Here is a 23,080-nt window from a genome sequence, read left to right as displayed (position 1 = left end):
AGAATCACCCTCGGTGGACATGGTGTTTCATTCTGTAAACAGAAAATGAATGCTTGGGATTTCATCTCCAGGAAAACATTTGCTTTTTAGAAAGAGTCGTACTTGGCACTCTCTCTCTTCAGTGCTGCTGACGGTTGCACTCAGTTATTACACTGTTGTGACTTGGAAGCTGATGCCCCCAAACAGATCAGAATTAGTAACATCGTGATTCAGGATTGTCTATTTTCCCCTCAGCTTGCTAATCTAGGCTTCTTTTATAATTATTTTAAAAGGCACTATCTGATTTCCTGAGCACCGCCCCAGGTGTTCTCGGTGATAATGAATGGATAAACACATCATCCAGTGTCATGGAGCAGTTGTGACATTTTAGAAATATCTTCAGTTCAACTCTTCTAATTTCAATGTATGTTACACCCAAGGTTGCAGGCCTGTGTTTTTACTAAAGAGCTGAATGAGTCCCCGTAATTGCATGATTTACTTGTCTGCTCAAGTGAAAAGGTTTTGAAATGTAGTGAAATGGCACAGTCGTTTCCTGGTCTTTGCAAACCCTGCAATGTCAATTTTAATTAATGAACTGGAAAAATTATGTTTTTTTCTTTTATCTTTTCTCTCTTTTCTTTTCTTTCTTTCTTTCTTTTTTTTTTTTAAGTTCAGGGAATTGGTTCCTAGTCTCACCTCTTATTTTCCTCTAATTTACATCTTCTAGCCTGAGGGATGTGCAGACTTTTGTCATTCCCACAGATAGACAGACAGGACATCACAAGCATGCTAAGCTTCTGGTGAACAGCGACTCAAAGTGATCCTGGCCAGCTAGAGTGCATGGTCTCATCGTGTTCCCCTCATCTGGACAGGGGGTTGCAAACAACCCTCCTATCCCACTGGGCGACTGAGTTTTATCCCCATTCTTGCTAGGAATGGTGAGCCCTTCTTGTTCTTAACAAGTGGTCTGCCAACAGAATCCCATTTTCTACATAGTCATTTTTGAGGATCTTAAAGTGGAATGCCTCTGAACACTTTGATTTTTGGGCCTCTCTCTTTGCTTTAATTCTCCCCTCCACCCCGCCCCCATTTAGATTCTGCCAAGGAGATAATGATTCTTTGCAGAGACCCTTAAAAGCAAGAAAGAAACTCATCACTTATTACAGGAGCACCTTGCAATACAAATAATTTTTATTTTGTCACTTAGCAGTTTTGCTAGCCTCAACATTTCTGAAAAGAAAACAAGCCTGTATAGTTCATGGGAAAGGACCAGAACTAGCTAATGCTACCATTCCTGTTCTCTAGAAGCATTTCTCGGCGTTTCTCCTATATACAGACAAGCACATTCAGTGCAAATGTTTTTTAAGCTCCCCAAAGTATCAAGTTTAACAATTAGGGACTTTGATGAACCAGATCTAAACATCTAATAAAAATATAATAAGAACAAACAACCAGAAGTCCAGCCAGACTACAGAGCAATAATAAAGCTCAGAGTTTCATGTATGTCTTTATGCTCCTTAAAGCCATGGCTCTTTCTTAATCGAGAGACAATCTTCTATTGTTTCCTTGGCAAAGCATTAATAAAAGGGACTGCCTGTGGTTCTAAAACAAGGCTCCTATTGGGCAGAAAGGCCAAAAGGGAGGAGGCTGCTTGATACACAGCTTGCTTCTCCAAAATGTCAAAGAAAAACTAAATGGAATGTCTGGTTCTTTCCCTGAATTCAAATGCTGAATTACCGACAGACTTCTAAGATCTACGAAATGCCACACCTGGTGCCCAGGTATTTTTTTGTCCCCTCTGCTAAGGGCCTGAAGTTGCCCTGAAAAAAATCCAATCCCAAACTGCTTTTTTTCCTTCCCAGGGAAAAGTTCCTCCTGCCCTCAAAAAGTTTGCACAGTTATTGAAAGTAACAGATTTCATCTGCCAGCCTAGTACAAATGAACAACATCAGAGGAAGGTTTGTTCATTACCGAAGGTGGTAACTTTACAGTTGTAGGAGGCTGAAAGGGGAGGAGACACCCAAAGGGCAACCCGGTTTGTTGTTTTAGTGAATCACTTAAGAAATTATTTCTATCAGTAGACAAAAATGCAGTAGGCATAAAAAGTCATATTAGAAAGAAAGCAATGGATACCTTCCTATATGTACACAGGCATGTACATCAAAAAGATGCTCTAAATCATCCAAACTATTGCTCTCAGTCTCTTTAAAAATGACTACTTAGGAGAAAGCGATTGCCTCTTTGGACAGTCATCCAAGGGGGACTAAGAAAAGAAGAAGGATAAAAGCCACAGGGCATTTGTTGTCTGAAACTGGCATCGATTTTCAGGTTATCAGCCTAGTTCTAGAACTTATGCAAAAACCTAAAGTCAATTTCCTTATTATATTCCAACTGAAATTATCACTGAAATTGTTGCCATGTTACCCCTGTCATGAAAACCATGTCTTCTTATGTAAGAGCTAAAACCCAATATAGATTGAATGTGTGTGTGTAGAAATGAAATTTGGATTTCACATGAATTTAACGATTCCATGACCTCCTTCCCAAGAGGTCAAGTTATTTCTTATTCTTCATATGAGCAGTGTGCCTTCGCTCATCAGTCTCACAGGGTCTAGGCTAAGTGAGGAAGGAGAGCTGGTTTGGGTGTGGAGGTATTATTTTGCATATATTGCCTATGTAAGCACCACATTATAGACAGAAATTATCTTTACTTTCCAACTTTGCATAATAAAATAAGCCATTAAATTAATACCATATAGAAAATACTGCTTGTCAGGCAAAGAAATGTACATTGCTTTCCAGAAAACCGGGGATATTACATTGCCAACGCCTGCATGAATAATACATGGGTTAATTCAGAAAAACACCATTTCATTATTTAAAAATGAATAAATTACAGACTTAGAATGATGACTAAATTTTCTTCTCCATCTCACTTTTGCTCAGCTCTCTACTTTCAAAGCAAGAGTGAAAACACCATTTTATCCATGCAAATAAAACAAGCTAGCTCCTCAAAAAGTATTGTTTTCTGCTTTTACGTTTCCCAAGCCCATGAAATGAAGACGCTTTATTTTCTTTATTTTTTTTTTCTCTTGATCACACCACCTCCAGAAATTAAGGAGCCATGGAAAAGGTCTTCAAATCATACATCTGAAGATGGCGAGCCTATGTCTTATTGTCTCACAGTGCTGAGATACAGTCTAACTAGACAAGCCTTCCCTTTTGCAGACAAGACTTTCTGTGTTTTAGTCTCAGGGCCTGGTAAAACATGTTCAAAGGAATAAACAAGAGGAGTGTAATTCTCATGTATGTTTTCCAGCTTTCCTTCATTTTCCTTCAGAGATCTGGGTTTACTTGGAAGGCCTGGCAAAAATCGGTCCCCTTTGGGGACTGATGAATGCACGCCAGAGAGCAAGAAAGAAATGCTCCAGTAATAAGAAATTAATTTCGAGTTAAAATAAGTAAAACATCCCCATGCAGCGCATTTCGGCGGAGCATAAAGTGACAGCCAGCAGATGATTCTACCGATTTCTAATGCTGGAAATTCGGATGGCATTTACTAGCATAACCTTTCAACTCTGAGCACATCAATAGAGGCCGACAGTGGCTTGAAATATGATTCCTTGCAGATAGCATATCCTCATTCATCTGACTGTGCTGTTCTGTGCTCCACTGCACAAGCAGCGTCTCACCCACTTCTGAGAGGACACTAATAAAAAAGGCATCAATTTTCAGCTCTAGTACTACTGTGATCTCTTTATATGTTCGACATCCAACATTAAATTAAAATGCTGTTATAAATCCTACTTTCTGAATCTGGAATGAGTGTTGGGTTTTTGTCGCATGAGACTGCAGCAAATCTTGTCAAAAGCAAGGAAGCACGTCTTGTTCACTCAGAATTAATGTTGTGGATGAAAGAAGGAGGTAAAAGGGGTTGAATGTGGTGAACTGAGGGTGTCAAAGCCAGTGGGGACCGTAGCTGGAGGGTGCCAAGCCAGGCAGGGTATTTGCTGCTTTCAAGAAGTGGCTAATCAAGAATTGTAATTACCAGCGACAAGCCGAGTAGCAGGAAGATTACTGATACATAGACAGGCGTGGGTGCGCGCGTGCTTGCACTCACACACACACACAACTGTATATAATAACAGAAAAATTTGAGGCATAAAAAATGGTCAATCATTCCTCTTTGGCAGAAAAAAAAAATATTTTGTAAACACCAGTGGTCCTGAGGAAGCCTCACGGATTACATCGAATCAGCACATCAGAGACTGCCACTGGGAGGCAAAGCCCCATAGTACAGGGGGACGCCTGATCTGGCCCTTATATCAGGATTACATAATTTTCAAGTAACCAGAGAAACACCTCAAGTTCCTGGAGGGTGAGGAAACAACATTAGGAAAAACTAAAGGGTGTAGATTAAAACAGTTTCTGATGCTTTCTGTGTCGAGACCGGGCAGGGGGGTGGGGGGAGGCGGGGGAGGGAATAAAAACAACAACAACAAACCCAAAAAACCAAAAACGCCCCCCAGAAAACAAAAAACCCAAACCTTGCAAGTGCAAGGAAAAAGGAACCGTCTGACTTTTTCCATTTTTGCTAAAGATGGGGAAAGCCCCAGAGAGGAACATGAGGAAATGTTCCTCCTCTTTCTGATAAAAAGATCCCCGCTAATGCAAGTTCTCACCGGGTACTCTGTGACCTAAAAGGTAGGAAGATGGCTTCCACGAAGACACAGAGTGCAGAGCTGCTGTGCTCTGCCTGCCTCATTCATAATTATGGATGAAATAAAGAGGCGTGTTTGCCTATTCGGGAGGGTGGGGTGGAAGGAAAAGGGGGAATAAGGAGCAGTTCAATATCTGGATCGAACAGAGGAACTTTTTCCCCCAAGGATCCTGCCGGGAGGAACCTTGACATGCACAAAGTCAGAACGTAGACACAGTTGCCCTGGTGAGAACGATAAGGTCACCCGTGGGATTGCTGAGATTATCTCTGTCAAGCACTCGGACAGCATGCAGTCAAATGATGCATCATGCAGTCATTTTCGGGGGGGAAAAATCAATTTCTTCACCAGGTCGCTATTTGCTTTTCAAAGTGCCCTTGTAGGCCTTCACCACCAAGCATTTATCAATTTAAATGTTGTAAATTGATAATGTGCCACTGGGCCTTGTACTGTTTCTGAATTATTTTGATACTTATATTTTCTCAATAGTCTCTAAACCCTTAGAGCTTCCACATTCAAAAGGGCATTTTTCTTTGTTACACCAAGAAGTGATGAACTTTTTATGATTAGTACAGGAGAAAAATGCAGACTTGCGGGGGGAAACACACACACACACACACACACAGAAGCTGCAGAAAATTACGGAAAATTACACATTTTTCTTTTTCTCTCTCTGTCTTTTTTTTTTTTTTAAGTTGAGGTATAGCTACTTGAAAGCCTTTAACGGGGGGTCACAAAGCAATCTTCCGAGGGCTACATGTATTCCTTTATTCAAGGAACCCCAGTTATCTCAGTATTGTCTAAAATTAGAACACCAACCCCCAAAACCCTAACACGTGGCCCCATTATCATAAGCCCCGTGCTGTATTGAAATAATACCTTTTTGTCTTTATATTCCAGCTATCTAGGAAGTGATGATGCAAACAAGAGTAGTAACTTGTAAGGAAAGCTGTGTCTTCCTTTTTTCATCCTACTAAAGCAATATATACATATATATATGTCTTTTATAAACATGGAAGCGAGAATATTAACCACATACTAACCTCAACTTGATTTGCATTGAAAAAGGGAGAACGGAAGAGTTGAGGGTGCACTTTGGAAAAGCAAAAGAAAGACATGGCAGTTGCAAAGCATCTTTAACCTCCAGTGATTTATTGGCCCTCGGCCAAGTTATCAGGGGAATCTAATTCTTCTTTATTATTCAAATAAACCACATTTGGCACCATGGTTCCCTTTCAGAATAGCTTCACAACTAGACTGAGCTCTGTCATTTATTTGACCTTGTACTTGTGTGCTGTAGCTGTAATTTCATTTGCCATTCTATATAACAAATGCAGAGAAATCTAGAGTATGGGATGAACAACAACAGGATGGGGAAAGGAGTTGGTGGTAAATGTATCTGCAGGACCAAAAAAAAAAAAAAAAAGACTAAATTCAAAACAATCATTTACCCCTTTTCACTTTCACCTCTTATTAGCCCTTCTGTCTGCGACCACCCTGCCTCTTTCAGCAAGCTGCCTTGAAACAAGCCAATTTGTAAGCCTGTCTGTGGCTACTTTCCGGAGGGCTTATGACAACAAGGATGTATCTTCCACCAGGATGGGGACTGGGTGAGAAGTGTCGGGCAAGCTGGCACTGGAGGCGGTTGGGGCGAGATTAGGAAGCATCTCAAGAGAGTGGTTAGCTGGCTGCAGGGTATTTTCTAATGATATCACAGTGTAAAAATCTGTTAATTTCCCAGTTTGCTCTAGATCCCATTTTATTTTAAATAAGACTCTATGTTAAATTGAAAACATTTTGCTGGCACAGGTGTGTATCAAAATCATCATTTCTCATCCCACTTTCAAAGAAAAATGTTTTCAAAAACTACAAGTCCTTTTTCATCCTCTGTTTAACTGAGACCCATGTCCTCTGCCTCCGGCAACTGTACTGTTAAACTTCTCATCAGTAGTTAAGAGAAAATGCAGGGTTTGTGTATGGATGAGGGAAAGCTGATTTATACAAGCATATAAACCATCAAACTAGTCAAAGCTATTATGAGGCCTGGATGTCAGAAAATGACTTGCAGAATGATCTTTAGCATACTAACGTCTGGGGAGGGGGAAGAGTCTCCTGTCTGCTTATGAGATTTGCAATATGTTCGTTCATCTTGGTTACATGGTCAATACAGCTTTGCTCTGAATGTGAACTCCAACAGAAGCAAATCCATATGTCATAATCCATATATTGACCTCTACAGAGATTATATTTGAGATTTATTTTTATACTACAGCCCCAGAAAAACTTTGCTTTCCTTAAGAAGCAATGCTTCCTTATTTTTTGAAGAATGGCTGTATTTCCCTCTTTGCTTTGGTTACCAGGGAGCTCACTGCTAAATGTGAGGCTTTATCAGACTATTTATATCCTTTTTTAGAGCCTCTATTGTGTTTGCCTACTATGCGGTAAAAAATGACTTAATTTTACCTTTTCTTTCCTTATACCGTGGCTATATTGTGCAATTATCTGTTTTTAATTTTTTTGTGTGCAATTATTTTTTATTTATGCATTTATTCTATGCATTTGTGGAAACAGGAGGGTATAAGCCAATGAATGAATATTTCTCTAAGTCCTATATCAAACTAGAAACTTTTTTTATTTATCATAAAAAGTCTCTTTTGGATCCTTTGGTGATTATGTCCCTTACACCCCGGAAGAGGTTTCTTAAAATCCTACTGTGTATCATTATTACATTTTCAGTTCTAGGGAATACACTGTTTTCTTTCTTCATTTCCACTTATGCTTATTCCATGATAGCTACAAAGTAGAGTTAGTTTTTAGCAGCTCTAAATGTTATCACCACGTATAAGAAGGCATTTAATCCCCACACAAATCAAACTCAGTATCGCTATCTGGGGCTCTTTCTTTAAGATGTCTTCACAGTGAGTAGTTGGGAATCATCTTTAGCTAGGGAAGCAAGCCAACAGTGCATATTTCTATAACCTGAAACCCCATCTTGGATGTTGAATGAAATATATATCTCTGGCAAAGTCAAAAGGGCTGCCCAAGGCGGTTTGAACCTCATCACAGATCCCTTCCCTCCCATCATCATGACAATATGAAAATACTTCAGAGAGAATCACCGCCACATGCACGCACTGGACACCAGAAGCTGTTACACTCAACAGAGGGTAGAGAAGAAATCCGCTCTGACTGGCTCTGTATTCACACCATGCCAACGGAGCTCAGTAGAAGTTTCTCTACTTAGTTTTCTCACAAGTCAAAATATCATCCTAATTCTTTCCTGAACATAAGCCACTTTAAAGCCACCATATTTATTTACATGTTGAAGGAAAATAAAACTGAGGAAGGAATATTTTGAGAGTTACAAAGGCAGATATAACTACGCTCTAACAAGCTGACGTGCTCACAATATTCCTCAACAGTTTCGCTGGGTAAGTCTTTGATGATATGAGTTATGCTTTGTCTTTATTTAACGAAACTATTTAAGAAGGAACCGAGGGACCATAATTTCATAGACTCCTTATCTCCGTCTAGAATTTGATGGAATAACTTCTGAGCCAAAGTTGTAGGACACATAGAGAGTGTTTGGTTTGCATTCAATTAAGAGTGTGTGTGTAAAAGATTAAGCATGTACTTAATTAAATAACTTTGAGCACATTTTACATAACACATCCCCCTGTGTTATGTGAGGACCCTGTACCCCCACAAGTGCCAGAGGACACTGAAGAAATTTGAAAAGGGTTGAATGTCAAGGATCCTATTAGGACTTAGAACATAACATTTACTGGGTTGGAAATTCTTTCCCAGAGTATTGGCATAGATTTTTTTTTTTTTTCCTTCTCATTCTTTAGGTATTTAAAAACATCCCATGCCCATAGGTTGGATTATTTTCGTGTTAACCCAGAAGTATTCATAAACTTTGGTTTTGAATGCTGAACACCTACATTGGCATATGCAAATCACTTCCTTGTGACTTAGCCTTCATCACTTCCAAATGAAGCTCTCTGTACCTCATAGATTCTACCTGCATGTCCCACCCTTGCTGGGGACACTGAACACATGTACCATGGAGGGTGAGAGACACTGGGGCTAGAGTTTGCTCCCAGGCAAGGCAAGATGCTGACTATTGATACACACTTTAAAACCCATCACATAAAATAGCAGGGAATGACTGCCCAGAAGGTGCCAGCTACTGTTCCATGTCTACACAGCTGCTTTATTCTGCAGGAACCACAATTATTTGTCTCAGATTTTAGGAAAAGATTGACTTAATGTTACAGTAGAAAAGCAGTGAAATATACTGCTTTTAAGGAGAAACCAGCACAGGGTTAAAGCCAAATTTTTCTTGAACAGATGATATTTCAGATGGCCACACTATTCCAGATGCATCAATTTCCTTGAAAATCCAATCCATATATGTGCATATGCTGTGCTGGCAGGAGGACTGACTGAAATGGCCAAAACCCAAGAGCTAATATTCTTTTGGCCAGAATAATGCAATTATTATTTTCCTAGCTATCAGTCTAAGCATACAGAGCCATCTGTTATGCAAAGCAAACATACACATCTCAATTACAGAAAATGCAGTTGCCTTGACAGAATTTGGATTACACCACTAACCAGGGCTGTAAAATGTGTTTTGAGCTAGTATATAATGGATGCTTTTCAGGAGTTCCCTAATTAGCATTTACCTGCTTAAACTAATTATTCATCCTTCTTCTTCACTGGCTTATTAAACTTTGTTGGATATTCTGCGTAAAACAGACGAATATGGGCATTGCAGAACAACAAACAGTGGTGTTTCCAGTTCTGAGCAGTGCGAACGAACATGGCGGTGCGCCCATTTCCAAACTGGAGATTCTCAAAAACTCCGTCCCAAACAGATTAAGACAAGGATTAAGATCTACGAAAGGCTACGACAAAACCAGAGATTTCAACAAGATGAAAGAATACTGACGAGTTAACCATAGCCCTGTTTCTATCATTTGGTTTGCTAAAACTCACATGCAATAGAATTTCTCTATAAACTATAGCCAATAGCTTGCGTGTTCTTCAAGGAAGAGTTAATGGACCCTTGCTTAGATTCTCAACAGTAAATAATCAAATTTGGCAACATTTCTCCTCCTCGTCCAACCCGCCTCAAATGCCAAATATCTTTCTTTATTATTTCCCAATGTCTTTCTTGATTTAGCTCTTACCCAGCAAGCTCACTAATAGCCAAAATGTTCCAGCCATGCTGGATGCCTCCTTAGAGGGGTGCCAACTTTCGGAAGCAGTGAGTCTGGGGTGGGTCTTGCTTAAGAGGAGAGAGACAAATCTTATCTCCATCTTTAGCTCCAAGGGACAACTGAATGAGAAGTAGATTATCCAACTTGGCAGATCATCATAAACATACAAAATCCCTCCCACCAAGGCTGTGTTCTCCTTATGCCAAACCACCAGATGAAAAGGGTCAAACTCCGTCAATCACCTGTATGGGCGCAGATATCCAGATGCTCAGCATTTTTATGGGGGAAAAAAAAGAACACCACATCTGGATAATTAGTGGAATTGAAAACTTTTCTTCAGGGGATTTTGGCACTCTGTAGATGCAGCCCGTGTCCCTGAATCCGACGGAAGTAAAATTTGTGTGTTCCAGGGGGAATATCAGGAAATAACATCTAGGATCTTGTTCCTTGCCCCAGCTGCCTCCATCTTCTTTTCTTTTCAACCTCTGACAGACACGTGCAAGTAATTAAACCACACATCATGAAAGGCTATCTTATTTTATGAAATTGTCTTTCAGCATTAGGAAGCATTTGCAAAGGCAGCAAAATATATCCTTGCTGGAACCTTCCCTGCAACACATTTTAATGGTCTCTTTCAGCATTTCTTGACTCCAAATGACTCCCTGTCATTGTGTCAGCTCCCAGGATAATGCAGGGTACTCCATAAACATCCAGTAATAGGACACAAGGGAAGCACCATTAGTGTGTCCCTCTCCTACCGGGCACAGAGGTTTCAAAGTTCAAAACAACGGAGGGAAGAAACTTCATTTGTTCTCAATAAATTAATAACGATCCTTGGGGGGAGGGGGAGCTAAAGTTTTGGAGCACAAGTTTGTTCCGAACGTTCTGAACGGACAGAATTTTCCCACTGACTTTGTAAGAAGTGCCAAGTAGAGGCATTAAAGAATAAATTTGATAATTCATGCTAAACAGAATATCTATTGGAGAGGGAAAAGCACAAGGCAGAAGGAGCCTTCACAATCCCCGCCAAGAATCTAAATTGTCATTTTACTTACTTGTGAGAGGCCTAGGTAGATGGAGACGGTTTCAGAAATGTACAAAAATTTTCCTTCTTGATTTAGTGCAAATACAAAGCCATCCAGGGACTGCGGAAAAAATAAATATATAATTAAGTTAATAAGCATATGATGGAGATTTAATTAATAGGGCATGTGACACAAAGCAACACATACTGAATTTAAGACCCTGTTTTTCTTCATGGTTAACAAAAGTCCCAAGATATTCTACCATCGCCCTGTAAATGAACAAACAAAAGGTCTGAATGAAGACTAGGAGCTTTCCTTAATTCAGGATCTGCCTGTGTCTCTGTCATTCTGATCAAGATACATTATATTCATGTACAAAATCAGGTCAGGATGATTTTATGAACTGTTGCCTTTATTTATTTATTTATTTGGATTCAGTAGTTTAAAAGATTAAATCAGCCAGATTCTCCATTAAATAGCTGAACAGGAACGGAAACTGTAAAGAAACGAGAAGGAAAAAAATGGGTCCCTCTATGAAGAGCAAGTAAAATCACCACTTGAACTACTGTGGACATCAATAATTTGCTAATTAATAAAGGATTACACCCTTCTCACTCCCAGTGCCTATTGTGGTAGAACAAATAGGAAAAGTCAATACATTATGGGTGAATGATTATAGGCTGAAACCTTACAAACTGTAATCCTTTTTTGCAAAACTCTATGCTTAAGTTTTATTGTGATAGATCTAGATTCTATTACAGCTCCTGAAATGGAAACAAAAGGAAGGGGGTGGGCAGAGAAGGAAGCTACGCATCATCTCTAACTCCTGAAACCTTTGTCCACTTCTTATATGGGGGGTTATGTTGTCAGTTTGACAAGTGGTGCCGATCATCATGGACTCCCAACTGCAATGTACCACTCAATGGAGAGAACATCTGTTTCAAATTCTTGCAATCCAAGTGCATTTTCTACCCTCCATCCTCTTTATGTCTTTTGCTTCACTTTGTGTAATTTATCTTGAACCAGGTTAAGTGGCCCAAGTACTGCTTGAAACAAAAAGAAGTTTCCAAGAGTAGTGGTTTTTCCAAAGGCTGTGAGTTTTGGAAAAATAGGAAACCCACACTGGGAACAGAGCATGTGGCAACACTCAATGACCTAATGCTTAAATATGGAAAGGTGAAAGTAGCATGTGACATTCAGGTAGAAACATGGACCGTCTCAAATCCCAGCAATAATTTCAGTTGCTTAAAATACTGAACATATTTTGGAGCTCTAAACACATGTATGAAATATATATATTTATGTATTATATTTATGTATGTACATGGTAATATATACTTTTGGATTCCATTACACACACACACACACACACACACACACACATGACATTTGGCTTCCATGCTTCCTCACCCATTTTTAGAGCCCACTGGTCAGAGACTGTGGGTAGCCCCCAATCTCCTTCTCTGATTAGGTAGGTTCTGAAAACATTTCCAAAGTCACATTACATGATTACATTGCAAATTATATGGTACACAAGCTTTTGGTCAGGATATCGTCCATTTATTAAGCAATACATGCTAAGCAGTTTGCATGTGTTATCTCTTTTAATTTTCACAAGTATCATTTGAGGTAATTATATTATGATCTACATTTTATAGACAAGGAAACTGAGGCTTAGTGAAGGCAGGCGACGTGCCCCTCCTTAGTTAGTGATGGAGTCAGGATTTGAACTGTGATGGTCAGAATTAATGACAAGACTGCCTCCACTAAAACAAAGGTTCTCTGATTGTGTAAATTAATGGAAAGAAATGGTCATTGCATTTCTGAAGTGCAACTTTGCTTACTAAGAGGCAGCCTATGACTTAAAAATCGTCACTTGATTTTGAATGATTGTTCAGATGACAGAATTCCACTGTCAGGAGACAGACAGGAAGTGGGATGACGAGAGAGTTCACAGGTCACTCCCACAAGAGGTTGACTTGTCACCTTGCCACGTAATCTCTCTCCTGGAATCAGCTATGGGACAAGGAACAAAACACTGCTTAGTGGGCTCCTTCCCTTTGACCACACTGCCACCCATTCTGGAGCCTGGTGAGAGCCAACCTTTCAAGCATGGAGTGTGGAAGAGTGGACTCTCGCTTTGAACCAGTGAAAAGGGACAGATGTTTCTTTTGTGGAAGTTTGGGAAGGATCTGTTTCCACTTGTCTTTACCTCACCTAAGAGATCTCCTGAGGCTGACTCACGAAGATTAAGACCCTCCCTCCCACTCCTTTAAGCCTTCCCCATGGACAGGTTTTCCACTCAACCCAATGGCCATGCCCAGGCATACACAGAAAGAGATCTATGAGAGCCATCTTCTCACACCTTACAGTGCTGTTGTCAGATTAGAGAGACAGAGAGAGATGGAAGACAGAAGAACCTTTTATGGGAACACAGGAAAACCAAAAGGCTGACTGAGAGAAGAAAGGACTGATGGACCTGGCAGAGAGATAACCCCTTGTCCTCTAAACACGCATTTTACAGGTGAGGAAACTGAGGCACAGAGAGGTTCAGCGCTTGGACCCGATCATACAGTCAGTGGGTAGCAAAGCTAGGATTAAATCTGCTACACCCTGATGATACTGTTCAAGCATTTATGACACTGGATGGTCCTGACTGGCTTATTCAACTCCCAAGGAGACTGCATTTCTCAACAGTAGGCAATGTCTTAGTCATCTTCATCTGGCCAACACCTAACAATTGCTCAGACCAGACTTAGTAAGTCCAGTTCTACCTCCAAGCCCAAAGCTCCTTCCCTTAGATCACATATGCTAGAATGTCTAAGAGGGGTGGAAATTATCTTCCCCAAGATTCCTGGTCATGAAGCTATTAGAGTATTTGCAGATGCTGACATCACAGATGTCTAACACAGCCTGGGATATCTCTTAACATTTGCAAGACCAGAATCAGACTAGATTCTTTTGTAGTTCTCCAAAATACTAAGTGCGGGCCATTTGCCAGCCACATACATCCTTTACGTTCTCACTGAAAGCAATCATGATTTTGTAACATTAGGTTCATATCTCATGTATTTACTAAAACAGTAGAGGATGTTTGGGCATGATAGCAAGGAAAAAAAAAATTTTCTGGAGGCTAAACATCTGATGCTATTAAGCAGCAGCGATCTAAGAACTGGCCAGTTTTGTTTGGCAAAGCAGAGGCTCCAACACATGTTCCAATTTCCTGGTGAGATTAAAATGAGTCTATGTCTACATGACACAAAGCGTCTAGTCAATTCAATTAAAAATAACAGCCAATTTGGTGTGGGAAGAACACAACTCGTCAGATTAGTTGTTTGTCATCACAGATGTATCAAAAAAAAAAAAAAAACCCAATCCTCCAAAACCAAAATACCCCCCAAAACCAAAAAACAAAAAACTAAACTAAACTCAAAAACCCTGGTGAGACTTATTTCTTACCTTTATATTTATCATGTCAATTGTATCTACAGTGTGAGATGAATGTCCAAAACTCAGATCTGATTATGTTTCAAATACGGAAATGGAATATGAACTTGGGTCAGCAGCAGACTGGTGAGGCTGCCCTTCAGCCTTTGCCACTGCCATCGCCTTCTGATTGAGGGTCATCCCCATCCATAGTTAGTTCTGCTCTGCTGCTTAGGGAAGTCTTAAGAGTAGCATTGATAGTGGTTTCATGTGTGTGTCTCCATCTTAAAAGGTGGCAGGAGGAAGGAAGTCAGATTAGAGAGACAGAGAGAGATGGAAGACAGGAGAACCTTTTATGGGAACACAGGAATGCTAGTCTTGGGAACCAAATGTGATTAATCTGAAAGTTCTGCGGAATTTTTAAAAATTCAATTCAAGATAGCTACTACATACATTCCAAGCTCTTTGAATCACTGCAGGCTACTTTTTAATTTTTTTTTTTTTTTAACTGCCCACTGTTTTCAACAGGCGCCAATTAAGATTCTGGGGTCAAAGGGTTAATTACATCTCCTTACTCACTATGTAGAATTTTCTGATTATTAACTAAGGTTGGATTAAGATGAAAAAGAATCTACACAAATGTTAATGCTAGTCCCTCCTTGAGAAGATTTATTATAAAGCCATGCTGAAATCTATCTGCTTTCCTCAAAGCAGATGGAGAACAAAATCTTAGAAGAAACAGTAAAACAGACATTTTAAAGGCATGCTACTATCTGATTTATCAAGACAGTTTTCTTATTACTAAAACCAGTTCTTAGCCATCCTGACAGGGCTGATAGGAGATTTCCTTTGTCACATCCTGGTAAGTCTATGAGGTACACACATACAGGAGGGAGGCTTGGATGCAGAAGTCAGGAGCTACAGCATCTCTGAATAGTAATGCCTGTAATTATAATTTATATCCCCTGACATCAGTGTAACATATAAAGTATAAGGCACAGTTTCTTAACCCCAAAAGCTGAAGGCCTCTAACAGTATTTGTCAAATGATGAGGTTATTTCCTTGCAAGGTATGAAACTAACTATAGCTTCATGATCGAAGGTACACTAATGTTTAATGCATTGTACTAAATGGATTTATATTTGTCAAAGTAGTTTTGTCTCTGCTTTTTTTCTTTTTCCTGCATATTCCACTGCAGCCAGATCTCACAAAGCAAAATCCTACTATGGTGCCCTTCGAGGGGTAATTCTCACGTATATAACCACTCCGAGATTAGCGGTTCTTTCTTCCACATTCCAATGCAGAAGAGAGAAAAAAAAAATCACCCCAAACTCTTTTCCTATGACCTCACTCCAGTTAGAGTGAAGAATTACCAGTAGGCTAGGTTATTTTAATGACAGATTATTTTAAACTAAGCCTTCACCATCTGTTCCACCCCCTAATTATGAATGCAAAAGGAACATATTTCACAATTACATCAGTAAAAAAGTAAGATACACGTGATTTAAATGCAAGCGTGTGCTCCGTGTCCAATGCACTGTGCATCTGTGATGTTCTTCTGATTCAGGCTTAGACTGTGCAGAAAATACCCAGCCCTGAGAGAGGACAGTCTCTGGCACACTCAACTTTTTCCCCAAACCCAGCGTTGTTCATTGTTAAGACAAAATCCTGTTAGAGCAGGAACAGAACGTGGATGTCAGCATAAGGCTTGCAAGCCGTTAGATAAGAGTATTTTGTAACTGTGGAGACATCTTTGCTGTTCATAAGGAGAGGCTGTATGAGAACACTTCTTCTGCTCTCTGAGCAATGGGTTAGCATTGGAAATGGGGGAGTCTGCTCTTGGAACCAGGCCTCCATCATCATGAAAGAAGTTGAGCAAATCAGCCAAGCACAGAAGAAGCCTGGCCTGAAGAGTGAGGACAGGGCTTCAATACCTATCTTTCCACTCTCTTTTGGCAGCAGATAAAAGAGTTAGAAAGACAAAAATGTTTCTTAAATATTTTCTGGCCTTTGGATACAAGAACACTTTGACAGAGCTCATTAAAATGCCATATTGCCCTCTGATTGCACTCAGGAGGTGATGCTGGACTGCTCACGCACACACATGTGGACTCCCAGCAACTTCAAGGAGCCTGGGACGAGGCCCAGAAGTGCCCACATGTATCTGTTTATGGGGAAGAAAAAGTTTCCCGAATTTTGTCTTTGCAATCTGAGTTTTAACAATCAAGCACTGTGCAGAAACAAAAGCTTTATTTTTAGAGGTAGGAATCTAAGGCAAGTATATTTTCTTAAAGAGGATGAAAGCAAACATCAAAGGTTTGGGCTTTAACTCTGAGGAATCTTCCAGAGCTTTCTGGCTCCCATGTCTCTTCCTTCGCCCCCTCCCCATCACCACGAGTCAATAACACAAGGGCTCGCACGGATTCATGTCATTATCATGTACCCAAAGCCACGTGTTCCCCCATCACAACCAAATTAGAGTCATACAGTCGCATCTGAGTGTTTTCTCACTAAAAAAGGATTCCGGAACAACAGACCTTGGTGCCTCACAACACCTCTTCTAAGAGTTTCCTAAAACACATAAATCTAAACATCTTAGGTGAGAAAACAGGGCAGAGAGGCACAGACGGCCTCTCTTAGTTCTTAGTGGAGAGTTACCAGAATAAAAGGAGAGATGTTGAGCTAGTGAAATGTTAAAACATGAAAAGAACAAAGACATTTGCTTTCTGAGCGAGGAGATCGGGTTTTGCTTCTGCTCATTAAAATTCCATTTTGTAGAAGCTGTGTATCAAAGTGCTGACCTTTTTTCTCTGGGATGCTAGTTCAAGCCTTACATCCAGCCTTAGGCATGTAGATTTCTTGATGTGAATATCCAGCCAAATGGACAACAGGCTCGGGTATAAAGACAGGGTGTGGCATTGGGTGGAGTCGCATGTGTCTGTGTCTCTGAGCCCCCGGTCCCGGGCAGGAGAGTGCACAAGCTGACCCCACGTGGTCTGTGGCCCATCCTGGGAGACTGGCACTCCATGAGGCGTCGGTGTGAGCAGCCCATGTGCTGCTCCCGAGCTCCTGTCGCCTGAAGGAGGAGGGTCCCACTAGTTACGCTAAGGCACAGATAATCACTGGCACACTAGAATGTCTCCTTTTTGTGCATGGGGTATACAAATTTACCAAAATGTAAGCTCTTCAGAATCCGGGAGCTCATTCCTTATTGCACATCTTTCCCTTTTAATTTAGAGTTCTATCTCAGGTTAAAGGAAGAATTCCCCTGCCAGCGGCAGTACTATAAATAGGACATTGTACTAGTCCTGAGAAGCCAAAAAACATCTCTTCTTTACTTTGGGTACTCATGGAGCTTGGTCTCACACAAAGTTCCAGGTGTAATTCTAGTTGTCTGCATTATACAAAACAGTATAGAGATTGGACCATAATTGTTTTTTTAATTAATGTATTTATTTGAGAGGGGGCAGAGCGAGAGAGGGGATCCTCAAGCAGACTTCCCACTGAGCACGGCACCCAGCACAGGGATCAGTCCTAGGAACCTGACATCATGACGTGAGCCACAACCAAGAGTCAGGTGCTTAACTGACCGTGCCACCCGGTGCCCCTAGATGGGTATTATTTAATCCTACCTTACGGATAAGGAAGCTGAAGCCCAGAGCCATTAAGGACATGGCTCACTGTCACTCATCAGTATGTGGTAGAGCTAAAAAAGAAGGATCCCTCTTTTGCCTCCTGATGCTCAGACTACCTGCTGGGTACTTTAGTTGTTTCACATGCCGGTAAAGGTGCTCAAAATCTGTGCTTCCTCCAGCATTTCTTTCCACATAAGCAATTCTCATATTCCTATATTTAAGTGTGATGCATTCAGAAAACAATTATTGAGTGCCCACTAAGCCCTGGGCCTGTACCAGCTAAGGTTTCACAAAGCTGGGCAAGGACCCAACTTCCTTCTTTTCTTTTCTTTTTTTTCCCCTTTGCTTTTTTCTCTTCTTTCCTTTACTTTTCCTTTCCTTTCCTTTCTTTTTTTTTTTTTTAAAGATTTTATTTATTTATCGGGGCAGGGGGGAGAGCGAGCACAGGCAGACAGAATGGCAGGCAGAGGCAGAGGGAGAAGCAGGCTCCCTGTCGAGCAAGGAGCCCAATGTGGGACTCGATCCCAGGACGCTCGGATCATGACCTGAGCCGAAGGCAGCTGCTTAACCAACTGAGCTACCCAGGCGTCCCTTTCCTTTCCTTTCTTAAGATTTTATTTTTATTTATTTGACAGAAAGAGAGAAAGAGAGAGCATGCATAAGCAGGGAGAGTGGGAGTGGGAGAAGCAGGCTTCCCATAGAACAGGGACCCCAACGTGGGACTCGATCCCAGGACCCTGGGATCACCACCCAAGCTGAAGACAGTTGCCTAACTGACTGAGTCACCCAGGCACCTCCACAAGCTGCTTTCTTAAAGAAAAATCGTCTGTGGGATCTGAGACTAAGCAAATGAGCAGAGTTGGAAATTAACTCTATAAAACAAAAGGCTGCAGGACAAAGGGAGTTTCTAGCTGAGGATACACTGTGTAGGAGATGGGGATCCCTGTCTGTTTTCACTGAGCTCCACGCCTGTCACATGTTGTCTTTGATCTAGAAAAGGCATGGATTGATGAAACTTGTATTTCATCAGCATTTTTTACAGCATTACTGACGTATAATCGACAAATGAAATTGTGAGATATTTAAAGTATACATTGTGATGATTTGCTACACATGCACAGGAGATTCCTCCCATCTAGTTAACAAACACATCCATCAGCTGATAGTTTTATCTTTTTGGAACTTGTGAAAGTATAGCCAAGAGACTGCTAGACCTCAAGGAAATTCTCATGTGTTGGAGGAAGGACTAATGGCTCAAAGGAGAGAAGGGACCCCACGGTTAATAAAAAAATTGGGTTATGGACACTGAAGAAGGTATGTGCTATGGTGAGTGCTATGAAATCTGTAAGCCTGATGATTCACAGACCTGTACCCCTGGAGAAAATAATACATTATATGTTAATAAAAATAATAAAAAAATTTAAAAAAAAATTGCTAGGAGAACCACACCTCCCAGCAGCAATGGCCAGGACAAGCCTTGAGCACACACATTCATGGGCCACCGGCCTGGCCCGCACAATGAACTCCTTTCCTGTACCATGGTTTTTCATTGAGACTTAGGGCTTTTCTCCTTCTCCTTCTGGCATATCATGTACTATTTTATGTAGAAGTATACTATTTTATGTAAGATGACTTTATCCTCGATAAAGATGACTTTATCCTGTTATCCTCAACAACAATGTAGACCCATACTGTTATTTCTCTTATGGCTGATTATGACCAAACCTGACTATTTAACTGAGCAGTGGGTAACTTTAAAAAAGAGGCTTCTTTAAAGAATATAATAAAAGCATTTCACGTGTGTTCCTTTAGGTAAGGAGTTTGTGTCAGGGATAGTAACAGTGATTAAAGAACACTATAATGAATTTAGCATATTAAAAGACCATTCAGAGACCTCAGATATTAATCTGATGCATTCATAGGAGTTTCATTTCAGGAGACATTTATTGGTATCTCTAGGGAAAAGGAATTAAAAACATTTGTACCGAAAGGAACTTGGTTGTCACAAATATGGTTGCCATGGTCTGAATTATAGCCCCCCAAAAATGTGTATGTTGATACCCTAACTCCCAAGGTGACTGCATCTGGGGACTGGGCTTTTAGGAGATAATTAGGATTAAATGAGGGCATAGGGATGGGGTCCTAATCCAATAGGACTGATAACCTTATAAGAAGAGGAAGAGAGAGCTATCTCTTTCTGTTTGGGCATGCCCCTGGGAAGGGCCAGGAGAGCACCCAGCAAGGTGGTAGCCATTTGCAAGCTACAAATAAAGTCCTTAACAGAATCTGACCATGCTGGCACCTTGATCTTGGACTTCAAGCCTCCAGAACTACAAGAATATAAATGTCTGTTGCTTAAGCTACCCAGTCAATCATATTTTGTTACGGTAGCCTGAGCTAAGATAGCAGTTTAGGAATTCTGGTTGGGGAAAACGTGTGGGCCATGAAATCTTTGATGTTAATTTCCGGAAATCACTGTAGCTAGATTCTCTCTTTATTTATCATTTACATAATTAATAATTAATTTTTACTAGACCCACATTAAGCTATAAATATGATGGACTCATAATAGAAAGTAGAGTTTAGTTCCAGAAATCAGCAATGCGGAGGACTGTTTTTGAAATCTTTTTCAAGTAATTGCACCTCTTCTGGGTCCTACATTTACAATATTGAAATCTTTATATTGTTTTTTTTTTGTTGTTGTTCATTTCAAATGCTTAGAGGCTACACTGCTTCATTGCCTTAGCTCCATACAAAGTGGCGATATACATTTATGGGAAAATAAATTATTCTGATGGAATTGGGAACCTGGTGCTAAATGATCTTGGGATAAACAACTGGGTTTGCCGCTCACTATGGCTCTCAGATGCTTCGCCCACCTTCTCCTTTCATTGCGGTTGGCCACTGAGTCTTAGTGAGAACGACCAGTACATACTACTTGTCCACAGAGCTTTCTTCCTATTCAGGGTGTCAAGGAAATGCTTCTGCCTTTACCCCCACATGCCTCTTTAACACACATGAAGCAAAGGAGATTGTGTTTGTTTGCTAACACACTTGCATGTATACAAAGCAAAACGATTTATGTCAGAAGGAGTCGTTTTCAGAGAATCTCTAGATGATACCCTTCGAAGTGGAGCAATTCAGGATATGAAATTTGCTAGGACCGAATCTGCTAGGTGTCCATTAAATGAGAGTCTGAGTGTACACAATTAAAAGCAGTGGTGCTTGGCTGTGGATCCTGCCTTCCGCTGTGTCCAATTCAAGAAAAGAATGAAAGAAGCAGGCCAGGCGACGAGGTTGTGGGTGGTGGCAATTTTGTGGGATATGAACATTAGCAAGGAGGGAAATTAAATGACATGACATTGGAGTTTCCTTCTTCTTTCTGCTCTACTTCAATGACTATCCTGACTGAAAAAGAATTCATAGCCATCACCGAGGAGTAACTGGCTATTTTACTATTTGAATTTCCAGGATCAAATGATGCTTTAACCTAAATCTCTGAGATTTAATAGGAATCATGGGACTGAAGTTGTCTACAGAGCAGTATAACTAATGGGAACACAAAGATAAAGTCTAAACGGACTACCATGAAGGTAAAATTAGCTACGTTAAGGTAATCTGAAGAAGGCAAAGAATGTATCTCCCTGGGGAAACCACTGGGCCTTCCTGACCCGCCAAATGAGGCAGCAAAAGTGACAGACTCAACTCTTTTCTGTTGAAGTTATTTGACTCATCAATCAAGAGATCGCTGCGATTTTCTCCCTTTCAAAATCAGTGCTCAAATTTGTTAAAAAAAAAAAAAAAAGTATTTGAAATGTAGAGTTCTGGTTTGTCTTACAGTTTTTACTAGAGGAAGGTACAGTGGGCGGCAAAGGGCAAACCAGATTCAGTACAGGAGCTGTCACTAAATGGTCGATTATTGAGGAACAGATCTGTTCTATATATTTCGAGATTCTTAGATATTTAGAGATAAATATATTTTAAAGGTGCTCACACGTACTCTTACAATTATCAAAGACGATGGACCATTTTATGGAGCTAACAAGACCACCACATAACATTTCCCAGGGCAGAAGGTGGTGTCGAAAGTTTTCACTCAGACAAACTTTCCTTTCCCTCCTGTCCTCAAGCACCCTTATCACACAGGATCTTCCTCTTTCAGGACTCTTCAGTGAAGACAAAGACCAGGAAGTGACATCCCAGACACCGGCCGAAGAATGGCAGACTTTGATTTTCCATCTTTTCCTAGGCAGCACCTACTGTTAATCTGTTAGGCAGGTCTAACTTCCTTACTGTGTCTTTTGTCTTGCCATGAAACACCACAATCGACTTTCACTGTAGAGGCTGTATTATTACCTGACACACCTGAGGAATCAGTAGATCAAGTGTTTCCAGTGACTCCAGGCCATGTGGTTTACTGAAGTTATGTAATAGCCTGTAAGGGATTCGCTCGAACTCGAACAATAATCTAGGTTATGCACGATCTATTCAAATGCACTGATGTGCCAAGTCACAGTAATTCCAAATGAAATTTGCAGTTGGCCGTATTGATAATTCATTCACTAGAAACCTTGAATCAATAGTCTCAGCCTAATTCTAATGTGCACAATGATGCATTTACCCACTCTTTTGACTTAAATAGCTAAAGATATGTTAGAACAAAAATAATTTGAAAATGGATATATTCTACCATTCATTGTGTTTGATGGATGACAGTCCATCTCTCAATGACTATTAGACTTATTAAAATTCTATTTAGTCTACAGAATTTATAGTGGCCTCCACCAGATAACCCTATAATACCTTCAGCCACAACTGTCACCTCCCACTTAGTCTCTCTCAACCTTTTATGTCAAAGGCATCCAAACTGCCAACAGCAGTGGTATGAAGGGGCAGGCATATTGATTAAATTCCAAGCCTGAGTTTTCAGTTGGCCCTCTGCCTGGTTTCCTTGAAGGACCAGGTATGTGAACTAAACCTCATTTAATTGTTAAAATGGTATTTTTCTTAGCAGTCTAGAATCCCAAGACTCCAAGATAGTCAGCTTCACAATTAAGAAATTTCCCACC

At 40.5% G+C, this 23,080-nt stretch overlaps 1 protein-coding gene across 1 annotated transcript in view; it reads right to left on the bottom strand.

Moving 5' to 3' along the window:
- NPAS3 (neuronal PAS domain protein 3) overlaps window positions 1-23,080 on the bottom strand; it is an 840,712-nt gene that overhangs the window by 225,530 nt on the left and 592,102 nt on the right. The window contains 1 exon segment of the mRNA XM_032344010.1: window positions 10,981-11,070. Within this exon segment, the coding sequence (XP_032199901.1) occupies window positions 10,981-11,070 (90 nt within the window).

This window comes from Mustela erminea, chromosome 5, assembly GCF_009829155.1.
Source record: "Mustela erminea isolate mMusErm1 chromosome 5, mMusErm1.Pri, whole genome shotgun sequence".
NCBI lineage: Eukaryota > Metazoa > Chordata > Mammalia > Carnivora > Mustelidae > Mustela > Mustela erminea.
Note: the sequence above shows the minus strand (reverse complement) of the source record. Positions and strands in the feature narration are given on the sequence as shown.